This window comes from Podarcis bocagei (assembly GCF_964188305.1).
Source record: "Podarcis bocagei genome assembly, chromosome: 4".
NCBI lineage: Eukaryota > Metazoa > Chordata > Lepidosauria > Squamata > Lacertidae > Podarcis > Podarcis bocagei.
In genome coordinates this window covers 100823973-100841124 of record NC_138128.1, presented here as the reverse complement: position 1 = coordinate 100841124, position 17152 = coordinate 100823973, and the positions used below count along the sequence as shown (strand labels likewise).

Here is a 17152-nt window from a genome sequence, read left to right as displayed (position 1 = left end):
ATTTGACCAAAAAAGGTGAGCATTAGATTTGAGTAAATATGGTAGTAATATTTAGCAAATATTCAGAAATTCAGAACATGGCTGTGAATATTCAACATGAAAATTTTCAGAGGAGAATATCTGAGCTGACTCCTTTCAGCTCTTGTTCATATTTTACAAGATTCCACAGTCAAATTGTCTATTCTTCCTGACTAAAGCAAATGATTTCATTTCAGCTGTGTTGACAGACATGTTGAAACTGAGCCATACTGTATATATTTTACCTCAGGTTACAGTCTGGATTTGCAAAATTAAATTAGAAATTTAGCTCTTTGAGACTGTGTTAACTAGAACTGATCCCTTTCAGCTGCGGATTGAATCGTCCTCTTTTTTAATTTGAAAAAGGCAGTAGCTGTCTGCATCCAAAAAGGGGCTGAAGGCTGGAGGGTCCCCCCCCCCAAAGTCCCTGTTGGCTCCACCCCCACCATCACACATTGAAGCCAAAGGTCTGGAGAGAGGTTCTCCACTCATTTGGCTGAATGCGGGGCAAATCCTCACCATGATTTGAACCCTGATTGTGCAGGGATCATAACTGCACGGAGAATTTAAAGCACCTTCACTCGGACAAGGGAACCACAAAGATTTTGTTCAGTCTGTATTTCTGGGAGAACTAATTTTATTTGTACTTTCTGGACTAATATGTGGGTCACAAAGCACTATTTGATCAGAAAAACCTGTAGCAAAGCACATATAAATAACACGTATTTAGGATAGAATATGTAAATACTATTTATTTTTTGAAAAAAACATGTTTAAAATAATGCACTTTAAAAAAAAAGCAGGTTGATGCAGAAATGAGACTGAACAGATTTATGAATGAACGCTACTGGATAGCTCAGTTGGTTAGAGCGTGGTGCTGATAATGCCAAGGTTGCAGGTTAGATCCCTGTATGGGACAGCTGCTGCATATTCCTGCATTGCAGGGGGCTTGACTAGATGACCCCCAGGGTGCCTTCCAACTCTACAATTCTATGATATGACATGAAAAGCTGTCATGGGCTGGAAACAGACTGATCCTTCCGTCCCTGACTCAGGAGTGTAATAAGGACTGTCTGCTTGGCTGTTGTGATGTTGGGAGTGAAGTCTGTGTGGACATTTCTGTACCTTCTCCATGCTTCATCCCCACATTATTATTATATTGAATTTATTTGCATCCCACCTTTTCCCCAGACTGGAACTCAACACAGCTTACACAAATTAAAAAAACACAGATAAAATACAAAAAGCTGTCCTTGAATCCATGAACGGGGTATCTTGACACAATATTTCTCTGGAGTGGTCCTAAGCTGGGCACCCCCAGGGCATTGTGGAAAATTCAGAATGGGAGCTGGTGGCACACCGATGTAGGAGAGGGCCCAAACCGCCAAGATAATCCTACCCTCAAACCAGAATCCAGCCCATAGCTAATGTGGTGGTTTGCTGGAGGCAAAGAAGGCTTCTATCACTGCTGAGAAAACTTTATTTCCAATTTTAAAAAAGGAAAGCTGTCCTGATGCCTTGACTAGAGGACGTTGCCAGCCACTTGGAAGCTGTGTGCCTTTAGGGTGCTGTCCTGGCAGCCCCCGGTGCCAAGTCACAAGAGTCCCGGATACCTACCTCAGTCACGGCCAAGCAGCAGAATCCCTTCTCTCTCCTGCAAGGTGCTTCACGAGCCACTTGGGGATAGCAGCACTACCTACATCTTAACTGGGCAGACGGTTGAAATGCCAGTTGGCTGGGAAGCATAGGGTGGATTTCATTGGGGCATAGCTACCTTCTCTTTGCTTCAGTCAGCTGATTTCCCCCCCCACCTTTTTTTCTCTCCCTCCACCCCACAGGAAGCAGGGAAGCCGCTTTCACCTACGCCATCACTGCTGCTGGGGTTGCGCATGCCGTCACTGCTGCCTGCAGCCAGGGAAATCTAAGCAACTGTGGCTGTGACAGAGAGAAACAAGGTTATTACAACCAAGAGGAAGGGTGGAAGTGGGGAGGCTGCTCCGCTGATATCAGATACGGCATTGAATTCTCCAGGAGGTTTGTTGATGCCAGAGAAATCAGAAAGAGTGCTCGGAGGCTGATGAACTTGCACAACAATGAGGCTGGAAGAAAGGTATTTTAGAATAGGAGTGGATGGTCTAATGTTAGAGGGGTGGGCTGCCTTTTCACTGGTAGGCATGGAGTCACATGGCTGGACAGATACGCCTTATGGCAGTGTAAAAGATTCCCTGCATATACAAAACTGGAATGTCCGGGGGGGGGGCAAATTTGATCACATTTGCATTCTAGTGCAACCCTGCCTTATTTTCATTTCCCAAAACAACACGCAAATTGAAACACAGCTCTCTTCCAAAATTCACACTTCTCTGAATTTTGTGATATATGTGGGAAGAGTGTACATAAAATGCATATATTTGTGAAAATACTAGGAGCAATGCATGATATAGGGGAAATTGCTTGCAAAAAAAAAGAGTATGGTAATGTGCTAGTTAATGATGGGTCTTTATTCTCTTTTTAAAAATTCAAACTGCTGTAGGCATGTGGAGAGCTGAGCTTAAAACAGGAAACATGAGAAACCCAAACAGACAGGAGGTTCTGGCCTAGATGCCTTCCCAACATGCTAGCTTTCTATATGAAAGGGTTTTCTTTTCTGTATACAGGATCATCCAGTCATGTGAGTCCCTATCTGCAGTTTCAAGTCTGTCACAGGTTATCTGTCTCAGTGAAATCTAGACTTGAGAAAGGGTCTCAGGAGGAGCCTGCAGGCATTTCCTCTCTCTGTGCCAGCAGTGCAGATGGTGCTTTATGGAATAACATAAGCAAAAGACACAGAGCACCAGTGTCAAAGTTGTCTATTACCCTTTGCTCTGGCAGTTAAAATACGGATTACATTACATTCAGCAACTGGTCTGAAAATTAGCATCTCCAAGAAAAACACACAGCAGGGAAAGCAAGTTCAAACCAACACATGAAAAAATGTTACTATTGTTTAAAAAACCCGGGCTCTAGTATGTTCAAAAGCTGCATCTGATGCCATATGCCTAATTTGAAACTGACAAAACATGTTACACATTTTGTTTTGATTTTCTTCTTGGTAAGGATTTTCTTTCTAAGTTGCAGGGGGAAATTCCATCAAATGGTGTTTGCAATGTGTCATTTGAAAAAGCAAAACAATAAACTGAAGAAGTGGTTTTTATGCCATTGTATTTCAGCACTTATTTTACAAAGGAGAAGTGGCATTTCAACCATTTTAGTTGGAAAGAACATCATGAACCCAGAGGGAATCTATCTAGAGGAAGGGGAATAGTTTCAATGTTATTCTGAGAGAGTGAGTCACGTAGTGGCAATTTGTTTTGGTGAATCACTCTTGCGGTATGATTTATAGCTAATTTTAACTGATAGCAGTGCTATTTTTCTAGAAAAAGAGGTGCTGGAACTCACCATGAACGCCTCCCTCTTTCTCTTGGAATGGCAATGGCACCCACCTGAGAGGGGCAGGAACTGAGTTCTGGTGAGTTCCCCCTGAAAAAAGCCCCGACTGATACTATCAGACATCTAATGAGTAAGACTGAAATTTTAATAAGTAGATTAATCAATTAACTTTTAATCAATGAAGGCAGTTTTAAATTGGAGGAGCTGCCAGGCACAGCCACTAAATTTTTTTTGACATGATTTCAATTCTTGGGAAGTTTCTGCAAAATGGAGTGAGAAAGCAAATATTTAAAACATACTTTCCTCCAAACAGAGTGGCAGTTCTTGCCTGTTAAATGTTAAACTATAGTTCCCACAGCATCTCAAAAGGTTTCTGCATGGATACTATGGGCCTTGAGCATGTGGACTTAGGAGCCTTATTAATCACAATGCGTTAATATAGGAGAAAAATAAATAAATTGTCCAGTAGCACCTTAGAGACCAACTAAGTTTGTTCTTGGTATGAGCTTTCGTGCGCATGCACACTTCTTCAGATGCCACACGAAAGCTCATACCAAGAACAAACTTAGTTGGTCTCTAAGGTGCTACTGGACAATTATTTGTTTATTTTTTTATATATATTTCTACTGCGTCAGACCAACACGTCTACCTACCTGACTGTGTTAATATAATACATCCAATCATAACAAATGGATGAAAACCACACATGAGTCAAGAGGGACTGAAGACAGTTCTGGTCCAGCATGGCAATGGCTTGGAGAGAAAAGCTAACCCATAATGTAAGATTTAAAAACAAAACAGTGCTATACTCTAAAAGGGCAAACCAATACTTCTACAGAAAGGAATGCTCCTAGGCAGTCCATTATGTCTTTGCACCCAGTGAAAAACTAATTAGACCACTAGTGAGAATTTAAAAGCATATGGAAATACTAATGCCATTGGTTATTTGAGTAATGAACATTTGTTGGGTCAGTTGCTGAAATGTTTCACTATAGAAGCTTACCCTCCTAGTCAAGAACGGCGATGGGGCTGGGCTTGGCAGGCCCCTCTCCACACTGCCCCACAGCTTGCTACTCATGCAGGGGCAGAATGCCTGAAAAGGGCTCCTGCCCCTCCCCCCCTCCTTTGCTTTCCTCATTGTTTCATCATCATAGTCATAGTAATGCTCAGTGGCCACAGAATGCTGAGTTTTTGTTTGGCAGTGGGGGAGGACGAGGGAGGCAGATGGAAAACCAGGAATGGAGTTTCCTGGAAGATGGCATGTCTGGTGATATTTTGTTGCAGGTCCTGCTTATACAAATAGAGTATAAACCTGAGGTAGGGAACTACTGTGTTTTCTTTTTCTTCTGTGAAGTGTGTAGGTGACACTGCATGAATAATAAGAAAAATATGAATTCAGACATGGACAGTTTCAATGAACCATGTCTGGATTCCAGTCCATACATTATGCACAAACAACAACCATTTTTGAAATGCATAACAGCTACAAATTCAGTATTATTGCTTTGTTTAAACATGTCTTTCCTGTCTCCTGAAGGTTCACACTAGCTTTATTTGAAAAAGTGTAGTGAGGTCTTAAATGCAATGCCATTTACTTTGGTATTTCACAGAGATGAATTGCTTGATTGGATGAATTTAACGGGGTGGGAAGGGAATTGTCTGTGTCTTCCTGTGAAGTGTCACATGCCTCCCACACACCTTTGGCCTGGACGGCTGCATTTGCTCACGAGCTTCACTTCATGCACATTTGCTTTGCGCTCTGTTGTTTGCCTGAAGGCTCAGGCGGAATCCTACCAGCACATGCTGACTTACTATACTGCATGTCTTCTTCTGTATGCTGTTGGCAAACGAAGGGGAGCTATATGATCCCGCAGGATCAACTTGCATATTGCACACTAACATAGCCAAAATGGTGCCCTCCTGATGCTGTTGAACTCCCATCAACCCCAGCCAGCATGGCAAGTAATATGAGAGGGCGGGAGCTGCAGCCAAGCCACATCTGGAAGGCACCAGGCTGACATAGCCAATAACATTGTTTTGGATATGACTATTAGGGTTTCCATTGAATTTTGCATTTAATTAAAATATTAAGCACATTTGAACCATCTGAAGCATATAAAATACTGCAACAATTTTATTGGAAATAGAGCATAATAAGGTTGAATATGGTGTGGGTATTGTCTGAACATCTTTAGGGCAGAAGAGATGAATCACACCATTAGAAACAATAACAAAATTTTGCTTTCACACTTTCACACCAAAAGCTTGAATCAAGCCAAGCGAACCACTCCTAATTTCGGTTAATTTTAATGAGAGAAAAGCACACAGCAGAGATATCCATCTGAAGCTAGTGGGAGTTTAAAAGTGCCGGATCGTGCCCTTGTTCTTTATGCATGATATTGTCACAAATAACTCCCCCTGTAATATCTTAGAATCCACGTGATGAACAATGAGAGGCTATTTCCCCCTTTCATTATTTCTCCCTGCTTTTGTCTACAGGTGCTTGAAGAGAGAATGAAACTGGAATGCAAATGCCACGGGGTTTCTGGTTCCTGCACAACCAAGACCTGTTGGACTACGCTCCCTAAATTCAGAGAGATTGGATATATTTTGAAAGAAAAATACAACGCCGCCGTGCAGGTGGAAGTGGTGAGAGCCAGCAGGCTTAGGCAGCCCACCTTTCTGAAGATCAAGCAGATCAGAAGTTACCAGAAACCAATGGAAACAGATCTGGTATATATAGATAAGTCACCCAACTACTGCGAAGAAGATGCTTCCACTGGGAGCGTGGGGACACAGGGACGCCTCTGCAACCGCACCTCACCCAGCGCCGATGGGTGTGACATGATGTGCTGTGGGAGGGGCTACAACACCCACCAGTACACCAAAGTTTGGCAGTGTAACTGCAAGTTCCACTGGTGCTGCTTTGTGAAATGCAACACTTGTAGCGAGCGGACAGAGGTGTTCACTTGTAAATAACAGCTCATGTTCCTCCTTTTTAAAAGACACAGCCGCCACGTGTTAGAGTGGAACAAGACAACTACAGCATCATTTTGCACATTTAATTTTCTTGGAGGAGGAGGCCAGTCTCTTTCCTGTTACTTCTTAATAACACATTCAAGAACGATGCGTTAACTTGCTGACTAGCTGCTTTCACTACATTGGAACCAGGGTCGATGGGATGAATTGTATGGTGACTTCGTTCAGCGCAAGCAAGTTCCATGTGGTCCCCCCCCCCCCGCAAAAAACCCTGCAGTCTGGGTTTTGTAGAGTTTTGCTCTTAGATTAAATTATACGTATCACAGTCCAGGAGGTTATTTTCAAATTTATAACGCACACAAATATGTGCAAATAAGACCTTTATCTTATTAAAAAACAAATGAGGAATTTAACTGTACCCAGAGAAACCTAAAATCCCAGCAGTGTTGCTGAAAAACTTTTATTTCTAAGAAAAGAAAAGAAACAAAAGCAGGTAAAGGTTACAATGATGTAAAATAGGGACTAGGGTGGAAGCTCAGCTATTGACTTATTTGTAAAACAAAGGTCAGGACAAAGGACAAAGCTCTGACAGCTGCAGGTGACACTGGAACCTTTTGAATGGACATTTGAAGAAAAAAATATTTTATTTATGTTTTTAATAGCATCAAAACAAATTCTCTAAGCACTAACGGGTAGCTATGTCTTTACTCTGTACTAAATGTAAACTTACTGGAATTCTAACTTTCTGATTTTTATTTCTGTTTTTATTTTGTATTTGGTTCTCCCTATGTCTTCAATGCTACTGATTTCATAGCACTCCACTGTTAGAAAGAGTTCTGTGACTGTACACATCAAACATGGCCTAAGAGCACAAGCAACTGGAGCATGGGAAACAGTGGTTTAAAATGCTAGGAACGTGGTTGCTATAGATAACCCAGAATTCAGAAGGGGAGCAGCAGTTTCCTCCCTGTACAAACCAAGGCAGCCAAGCTTGTATACTGTCACTGCTTCCTCATCTCTCACCCCTCGGCTACCTTTTATTGGTTGCAGCCATGTTTGGGGAGACACTTTTTCATGTGTCCGCTCCATGCTGTGGCTGGAACAGTTAAGGGTCACCACCACGGGGATCCAGAAAACTGCGTAGCACTTGACAGGAAAGCATCATTCCCAAGCTTAGCTGGGTAATTGTTTCGCATTAAGGAGCCATTGAGTAAACAAATACTAGTGCAGATCAGCATTGGGGATGACAATTTTGTATTAAGGTCCCACTGCCCACATAGTGGCACACTTTTAGGTATCACAGCCACACAGTGGGATGAACCCACGGGAGAAGCTGCCATGTTTCAATGTTACTTAATGATGCACTGGCTTACCTGGCCAGAAGTTCCTGTTTCTGTGTGAAGGGATGCCTCCTGTGCCTGACCTCCGCACTCTTAACTTGTGCAACAGAGAAAGTCCTTTGGGATACTCATACATGCAGAGGGCTAAATCAGATGGCCCCTCTTCAGAGGTTTCTGATTCTCCATGTGATGAGGGCGAGTGAGGCTCCTGAGTGCTCTAGCTCCATTCTCATAATCTTCCCCACTGTTGAGCTGGAGGGTTGACTTCTGCAGTGGTGAGACTTCTCTACTTCTCTAGGCTGTCCATGATCTCCCAGGGTTCTAAATCACAAGTGGGACCTTCTCAGATAGAGCAGACTCCTTACTGTAGATGTATGCTTCTAACTCATGGAGCAGAGAGATTACAGGAGAGAGTCCGCACATTCTCTCCCACTCTTCCTCTTTTGATGAGGAATTAGGACATCCAAGCAGGGCTGCTATTCCCACCCTTTATTTTGTGGGTTATGGCTCACAGTTTCAGCCTCTTCAGGCATAGACAACCTAAAGTACTCACTCTATTAAGAGGGTGGTGGCAGAGGGAACCCTGGACCCATTCCATGGGAAGAGGATCTTTATAAGTCTCTGAACATTAGCTGAATGTATGAACTATCTTCACTGAATCGAAAGGATGTTGTCTGAGGTGATGATAAACAAGGTTCTGTCTGTGTGACTTTTGCACCACCACTGGCCACGGTTCTTCCCATTCCTCCCAACAGTTGCAATGAATGTGGATTGGATGTCACCAATGTGACAAGGAAGTGGGTGAAAATTTTTGCTGCAGGAATCCCAGTCCCATTGGCAAATATAAAGTCTATGCCACCATTTATTCCCACATGCAGTTTGCCACTCAATGCTGTAGTCCATCATGTGGTCCATCAAGTTCCCTCTGCTCAGTCCCACTGCCTTGCCTCAGAGGACATCCGTGGGAGCTGTTGTCTAGTGGGCAAAGGCTGAAGGGAGACACCAGGAAAGCGTGGGGCAGGAAATGTCACTTGAATAATTCTGGCAACAGAGGGACACTGTACCGTTTCTGTGAATGTGGGGTGGTTTATTATTATTATTAATATTATTATTATTGTGAGAATCTTTTGCAAGGAAGGCGCTTTGAAAGCCTCTTGGGGCTATAAAGTATTCTAAATATAAATAAATAAGTAAATAAGTAAACAAGAGCCAGCTGTTTTCTCATACATCACCTCAAGCAAATTCCTTTTCAGGAGAGGCAAGTCAGACATTTAGCTGTGAGCCACCAACTGTTGTACAAACCAGTAAGTACATGCATGTGTGATTTGGTCATAAGGGCTTTATAGAGTTAACCTTGCAGCAACATTATTTGGGCAGTTGGATTTTCTTAATGTTTGATAATTTCCAGGTTAGGACAGGTTTTTCCTCTGAAAGGCATTATCATGTTCACACCACGCCATGAAGATAATGAAAACAGCAGTTGCTGAATCCCAGCTAATACATGGCTGATGTGTTAACTTGAGTTATTTTTAAATGGCACAGTGAACCGAAGTATGGTTGACAACATTTAACTACCCTCCCTCTTCCCGAAGAGCCTCTTCATACACACTTTTAGGTGCACGTCTATAGCCAAAAAGCATGACTGTAACATGCGCATGTTTCCAAGGGTCCTGCTGGTAAACTTGACAAAGAGCTGGATTTGGCTGCAGCTGCCTCTTAAGTCTGGATGTCCTACAGCGTAATGTATAAAATCAGGGCCAGCCCAAGACATTTTGGCACCTAAGGCAAACCACAAAATGGCACAGAAGCAGTAACCCTAACCCTCCACCAGGGCAGAGAGACCACTCTTGTGATAGCATGGGGAGAGCTGCTGAGGAAGCAGATCCAGCCTCCAAGGAGCAGGCTGCAGCTTTTCCTGTCGCTGCAGCAGCAGCAGCAGCAGCAGCAGGCAATGCATTCCTCGGAGGCTGGATCTGCTGCCTCCGTAGGTCCTGCCACCTGAGACAGTTTTCTCACCTTACCTGTGGGTGGGCCGGTCCTGCATAAAATAGCCCTTAGTAAATTTCAAATAAATATTCAGAAATGAGCAAAGCCTTAATTCATGTTCCTTGCAATTGCACCATTGTGTTTCTTTCTGGACCTTTATCTTACATTTTATTGTTTTACATTGTGTGGTTGGTTCCCACATGCCTCTGCATCCACTGAAGAGTGCAACTCTGCCATGTGTGGATCACAGTTCAAAATGTTACAGTTACAACTTTTGTATCACCCAGTGTCATTGCAAATGCCTTCATTTCCAACGACACCCATTTGCATTCAACAGTTCCAAGAGCTAAATAATCAACACATAGTGAAACACATAGTGCCACATGGGGCATCTGAGCTAGACAGGATCAGGTAGCAGAATAGGTGATAGCATTCAGTTTTCAAAAACGTGGTGTGAATCTGCGGCTCCCAGTGTCTACCACTTGGTTGCGAGCCAGCTGAAAGGCCAATTACATTTTTTTACTGAAAATGAACATGAAATCCAATTCCCTTCTAGTCTGTGGCAAATTTCAGCCTTGTGAAAGCACCCTTTCTGAATTTATCTCTAAGAGCTAAGTACTTGCAGATGATATAAAAAGAATAAAAAGACTTGGATTGCAAATATTCACCCAAGCGGATGTTCCTGTCTTGGTATCAGGAGAGATAAATCATGAAGAGCCACGACTTAAAATGCCCAGTGTCCAATACTGGAAAGAGCCCTGATCCATCTCTAGTTACACAAAACAACTGCTGGGTCTGGATGAGGATATAGGTCCATAGGTAGCTCACAAGATGCATTTTGCAGGTTAATGGAGCACAGGCAAACATTGTGATGCAGATACAGCTGCAGATCTGAATTAGCATTTGCTGCATATAACAAAAGCTGCTTCTGTACATGGGTATCTCCAGCTGGAACAGGGCAGCAAATCCAGCTAATTCAACTTCCTTTCTCAGCACTCAATTTTGATGTTCAGGTAGAGCAAAACCTTGCCAAAAGACAAGAGTCCCTAGCAGGTCCTAGCACCTAGAGCTTGAAAAAAGCCAATTTCAACACAGAAGCATTTTTTCAAGTGTTAAGACAGACATAACATTGTAATAATGGTGGAAGTAGCTCAAACACTGCTCTGAAAACAACTGCTTTCTGTGCTCAAACGACATCCTCCACACAGAGCTACATTTGGCTGTAAGCTTGAAGAGTTACGTTTGTCTTCATCCTCATTAGTCCTAAGACTGAATGCAGAGAACTATTTTACATTCTACAACACATTTACTAAACCAGTAGTTGCTGTGTGGTAAAAGATTCTCCTGATCACCTGGCAGGTTCACACAAGTGACTATGTTCCCCTGAGTTGATAGAGTTGTAAATGTGGGCTCAAAGCATGAAGACAGATCACCATTTACAAATTGGCACTTTGTATTGCGCATGCAATCGCATGCTCGCCTAAGCTATAGGATTCCCTCAGCCCTCTTCTGCTTTCCTAGATTTCTGATCAAATGCTGAGAAGAGCAACCATCAGACCAAGTATTTTCCCCCCTCACTCTCTCACACACTGCAGTAAGCCATCTCTTAATAAATAGTCCCCTTTGTGGTACAAAAAACCCTTGTGAGTCACACACATATCAGCACTTTTGAATGGTTATAAGCTCTTCAGTTTGATGTCTCATTGATCAATCTCTTGTTTGATTCTATTTGTTTCATGCTAATTTGTTGTTGCAACGCAGCAGGTTTTGTTGCGGTACATCTTCCTTGTGGGATTTCCATCCGGTCATTTCAGCCAGCTTGTTTGACCGTCCACAATTCATTAGCATGAATTCTTTAAATTGTCAAAAGTTTGGGTGCAGAATTTCAAATATTAAATGTTAAGCTTTGACCAGAAGTTCATATCTGAGTGTTGGGGCTTGGAACCCTGTAGTCCCCAGGAATGTGTCCCAGGGACCATGGGAGGGGACCACCCAGGAGGGCCGCCTGGGAGATTCAGCGTCAGAAGCCCCCTCCCTGCTGCCAAGGCGGTTTGGGAGCATCGCTGAGCACCAGACACTCTCCCATTTCTCCAACATGCCTCCAAACTGGGGCAGTAATTCTTTTTTTAAAAAGGACAGAGAGCATAAGAGTGCTGTTGCTTGCCAAATAATTTTTATTCATTTTCCAAATTTTTAACAAATCAATACCAAATTACATCAAATTTAATACAATTTTCCCACTCTCCATCATCAATCTGTTTCTTCATTCTTCTAATTACTGCTTTATATTACATTATTTATTTCCAATTCACATTCCATTCCTTAGATTTAATCTTAAATACCACATTTTTAAAATTTATATTTTCCTCTCCTTTCCCCCTTCTCCCTCAGCTGTCAATTTATCAATTCCTGCTCGTATAATTTATTATTCCCTTAAAAAACAAAACAGAAAGAAAAGAAAAGAAATGAGGTTACTCTGCCCCTTGCCTCTCCATCTTAAATCATTACTTGTTGTTTTTATATTAATTCTTTCTTTTCATCTTGCTTTTGTATAAATCTGGATCCATCCTTTTCACTGCTGTTCTTCTTCCAGCATATCCATTTCTTGTCCAGAACTGCGGTGTTGTAGAAATCCATATTTTCACCACAGCGTTTGCATTCCACCATCCTTTGTTTTCAAGGGCAGCCATTTGGGAAAGCATTCTCCTCCTGCAAACATTCTCAGTTAAACCAGCCTGCCTAGCGGGGGGTGGGGGTGTTTAGACTATACTTCCTCATGAACTTAAAAAGATGGAGTTAGTCCCCTCCCCATCACCATTTCTCTGCTGAATTTCATTTTATTCTTTCAAACAAAGTCCAAGCCTCTCTTGTTTTTAGCAATGCTGTCACTTCCATCTTTATTTCACCTCCTGTGGTCTTTATTTCAAATTCTTTATTTCTTGTTCTGGGAGGAGGTGGGTAAATCCCTTGGTAAAATGGAAAAGCATAAACAGTCCCTCCCCCTGCCCCATCTTCACCCAAACGGTTTCTTTACAACACAGTTCCCAAATTATTGCTTCTCACAAACTGCCATCGGTTCCACTGTCCTGTGCTTAAATTTATTTCCTCACTCTAGTGGTGGGTGAGTTGCGATCCCTTAGAAAGTATAAGAAAAAGAACACAGTCTCCTTCTCTGCCATCTTTTCACCAGCTATACACTCATAATTTCTTTAACCACTGTTCATTGAGGCAAGGCTAATTTAAACTCCAAGGTCCTCATTTGTAATCTTTTCTTCCTTTTAACAGGAGGGGCTCATAAACACATAAAAAGTGGTGTGTTTATTACTTTCAATCAGAAACCTCAAGCTCCCAGCAGCTTGTTTATTTCACATCTTCTCTGAAGAGTGCCTTAACATTATGCCCAATTATCCTAATTCGAAGGAACTTTGCAGCACATGCACAAAAGAGACCAGAGCTTGCAATGGATGAAGTTGCCGTAACTCTGCGTCCTGCCCCCACAACCTCCATCTCTGACCCCAGCAGGCATTTCCAGATGTCTGTGAGTTCACCCCCCTCCAACATCATTGGGAGAGCATGCCAGCCCCCACTGCCCCCATCTCCATCCAGGTTCCCCACGAAGCTAGGCACACCCGGAGAGGTGACTTGCCACACTTGCTTCTCAGCCAGAAGTCCCATAAGAGTATTGTTGCTCCTCACTTCCACCTTGCTGATGTGAGCCTGGCAGGGCCCTGGATGAGATGGTGGAGCCATCACTCAGTCCTCTAGGAATACAGTCACAGAGTTGTTGGCATCTCTTGATTGCTCTGACGGGCATCAGACATGAGACCTCGTAGCCTATCTAGCTGTCGAATACCAAATTTATCCCAACTATCCAAAACAGTCAAACATCAACTACTGAGATCCAGTAAAATGTAGTAAATACTGAAATGAAATATAATAGGATGTCAGCCACAGATGCTGAATATTTGACCAACTTTTTAGTATTCAGAGACTATTTAGAGAATATATGATTTAATAATCCAATGAGAGCAAATTCATTGCAGCTCTAGTATGAGCTAAATTCAACAGTAAAGAACATACTTTTCTTCTTTGTGTGTTTTCCATTGGTGGTTCGTATTGTAAGTTGGCAAGTGAGATAAAGGTGTTTTGTTTGTTTGTTTGTTTTAAATGCCCTAGGTGAGCTTAATTCCAATTTTTAAATAACCATTTGTGGAAATGGCAGCTCCATTTGTGGAGCAGATTTGCTGATGAGTTTCCATATGAGCACCCAAAAAGCCACATGCCCCAAATGTCTTTCCAAACGTACATGCATCCAATTCCAATTCCACTTCACAATAAATGACTGCAGCTCCTCTGAAACATCACCACCGCACAGTTATGCAGATCTCTCAATAAAACTGCAACCACCACCCCCTTTGATTCATGAAATTTGATGTGTCCTCCGTGGATATCATACTTCCATATTCGGTCTTATGGCACAAGATATTGTAAATATATTAATAGTATTTGTTGAGTACAACTGAGTGATTCAATTAAGTTATATTATTGTATATCATTGAAATGTCTATAGAGTTATTTAAAATTATTTTGAACAACACTGAAACAGTATATGTGTGTGTGTGTCTATATTATAACATAATGCCCCCTTGAAAATCCTTTTCTCCATACTCAGTTATGCAACTTTTCTAATTAACCATATTAATTCATCCATGCTCTGACTGTATGAGGAACTCTTCCATGTGCAAGCTGCAATGCACACATTTTCTATCCCCCACCCCACAGATGAACATAGTGGTCCTTATAGGAAGATGATGATCACTGTGTGCATCAGGATTCCTGCATCCACTTATAAAACAGTGCATTGATCACATCACCTTAGCACTTCCCATTCCCCTAAGTTCTGATTCGCCACATGTTTGGGAGTGACCTCCTCCCCCCCCCCCAGCAGCCCATGTTTTATGTCGGGTGTTCATCATCTTGAAGTTTCTTCTGATAATTTGACATGAATTCCTAATGTCCAAAGACTTGCTCAAGTGGAGGTGTGTTTTGCAGTCAAGGGCCCATCAGGACTGAGCAATGCCTGCTGACCACAAAGGGGAAAAGACAGAGAAAACACAATATTGGATGAAAGACAAACTGAAAGCTATGCCAGCCTTGCCTCAAAGGGTGAAGAGATTATGAACTGCTCTTCTGGTGGGAAATAAACTGTAGTTTAGCATCAAAGAGTTTGGGGGAGGCGGGAGAGAATCCACAACCAATTTTGAATGCTACAAACACAACACTGTGGTTTACAGTAATTAGTAATGTCAGAACTCAAAACACTGTACATTAAAGAATTTGAAAAACAAAATAAAGTCTGAAGATCTGCTTCTTTTTTTGTGATAGTGAAGATTTATGAGAAGAAAAGCTCTGGGTGTTAAAATCGATTTGGAAGCAATTCAACAAGAACATAAGAAATTGCCTTTTATCAGATTAAATTATTGGTCCAGCTAGCTCAGTGAAGGAGAAGGGCGGCAATACTGCCACCACTTCTATGCCACTTCTGCCCCTTGCTCAGGGGGGAATTGACCCAGGAGGGGAACAGTGGCTGGCTTGGAACTGCACCCTGCCCCTCCTCTCAGCTGGTCCATGGGTGGCTCTCAGGAGAAGGAGCTGCTGCTGCTGTCACCCCAGCCCCAAAGGCTGGGCCAGGCGAGGCTTCCCTCAATGAGACAGCCTGGTTGCGTCCCCTCAAAAAAAATGTGCCTTGGGCTATGGCCCCCCCAGCCCCCCATGATACAGAGACACTGTGGGCATCCCCCTCTGCAGCTGAGTGCTGTGGGCTCACAGCAGCCGTTCATTGTTATTTTTGTTCCCAGGGCATACCTAACAGTTACCGTATTTTTCGCCCTATAGGACGCACTTTTCCCCCACCAAAAATGAAGGGGAAATGTGTGTGCATCCTATGGGGCGAATGCAGGCTTTCGCTGAAGCCTGGAGAGCAAGAGGGGTCAGTGCGCACCGACCCCTCTCGCTCTCCAGGCTTCAGGAAGCTCTGCGCAACCCTCGGGAGACTGGCTCCAAGGGTTGCGCAGAGCTGCCTGCAGTCCCGGGCTCAGCGCAGCTCTGTGCGGCCACCGGGAGCGGGGCGCAAAGTCCCGCCCCAATCCGGATGGCTGCGCAGAGCTGCCTGCAGTCCCAGGCTCAGCATAGCTCTGCGCGGCCACTGGGAGCCGGGCGCGAAGTCCCGCCCCACTCCCGATGGCAGCGCAGAGCTGCCTGCAGTCCCGGGATCAGCGCAGCTCTGCGCGGCCATCGGGAGCGGGGCGCGAAGTCCCGCCTCACTCCAGATGGCCGCGCAGAGCTGCCTGCAGTCCCCGGCTCAGCACAGCTCTGCGCGGCCACCGGGAGCCGGGCGCGAAGTCCCGCCCCGCTCCCGGTGGCCGCGCAGAGCTGCCTGCAGTCCCAGGATCAGCGCACTTCTCCCCATAGCCAGCCCCACAAGCTCGGGGGACAGCGGGGAGGCAGAGCGCGCCTTCCCGCTGTTCCCCGACCTGGTTCTTCCAGCCCCGCACCTGGGGGGAAAATAATTTTCCCCCCTTTATTTCCCCCCCCCAAAACTAGGTGCGTCCTATGGGCCGGAGCGTCCTATGGGGCGCAAAATACGGTATGCCACAGAGCAGTAATGCTCCCTGGCACATAGATTGGGAACTGAATAAACGCTATGAATGATGTTTTTCTGATCATCATAGCTAAGTGACAAATGTAGATGAGAAACACTTGACACATCTACAAGCTGAGAACGAAGTGTTTACTTCTCTCCACCTCCTACACAGATGGGTTTGGTTTTTCAGGTGTGAACCTCATAAGAATCTCAGAGGGACATTCTGGGGGGGCCCTCCAGTCCAGCATTCTCCTCTCACAGTGGCCCACACTGGTACTCAGAAGCAGACTGTTTCTGGCAGTGGAAGTGGAACCCAGCCACCTTGGCTAAGAGCCATTGATAGTCTTTTTTCCCCTCAATAATTTTTATTAAGTTTCCATTTCCAAATTAAACATATCATACCAATTAGTCCAAATTGTATCAATACACATCATAAAGTCCAAATGTTTTCAAATTAAGAATTTTTTTTTGTGGGGGGTACCCATGCTCCTCGATCGTCAGGAATCCAAAGATCCAAATTCGTGCTGCTTTCCTTACTGCAATGATGTTTCCAGTCCCATCTTCTCATATTTGTCATTTATTCATTTTCCTTTTCTGTCACCTCCGAGTTTTCTCCACAAGTGGATTAAAAGGAACAGTCTTATTTTGTCAGCCAGTGATAGTCTTGTCCTCCACAAATTGTCTAATCTTCTTTTAACTCCACCCAGGTTGGTGGCATGGCTGCCTCCCGTGGGAGCCAGATCCACAGTTTAACCAT

The 17152-nt window shown here is 43.7% G+C and overlaps 1 protein-coding gene across 4 annotated transcripts in view; it reads left to right on the top strand.

Annotated features, from left to right (window-relative positions):
• The window catches only part of WNT7B (Wnt family member 7B), a 131682-nt gene extending 116336 nt beyond the window's left edge, over positions 1-15346 (top strand). For 2 of the 4 annotated variants that reach the window (XM_081191062.1, XM_081191061.1), the window contains exons 3-4: positions 1857-2128; positions 5947-8974. In XM_081191062.1, the coding sequence (XP_081047188.1) occupies positions 1857-2128; positions 5947-6426 (752 nt within the window). In that variant the 3' untranslated portion in view covers positions 6427-8974. Of the gene's footprint in view, positions 1-1856; positions 2129-5946; positions 8975-9019; positions 14350-14804 lie in introns of those variants that run through there. The other 2 variants (XM_081191064.1, XM_081191063.1) reach the window with 2 other exon arrangements.
• The last annotated feature ends 1806 nt before the right edge of the window (positions 15347-17152 follow it).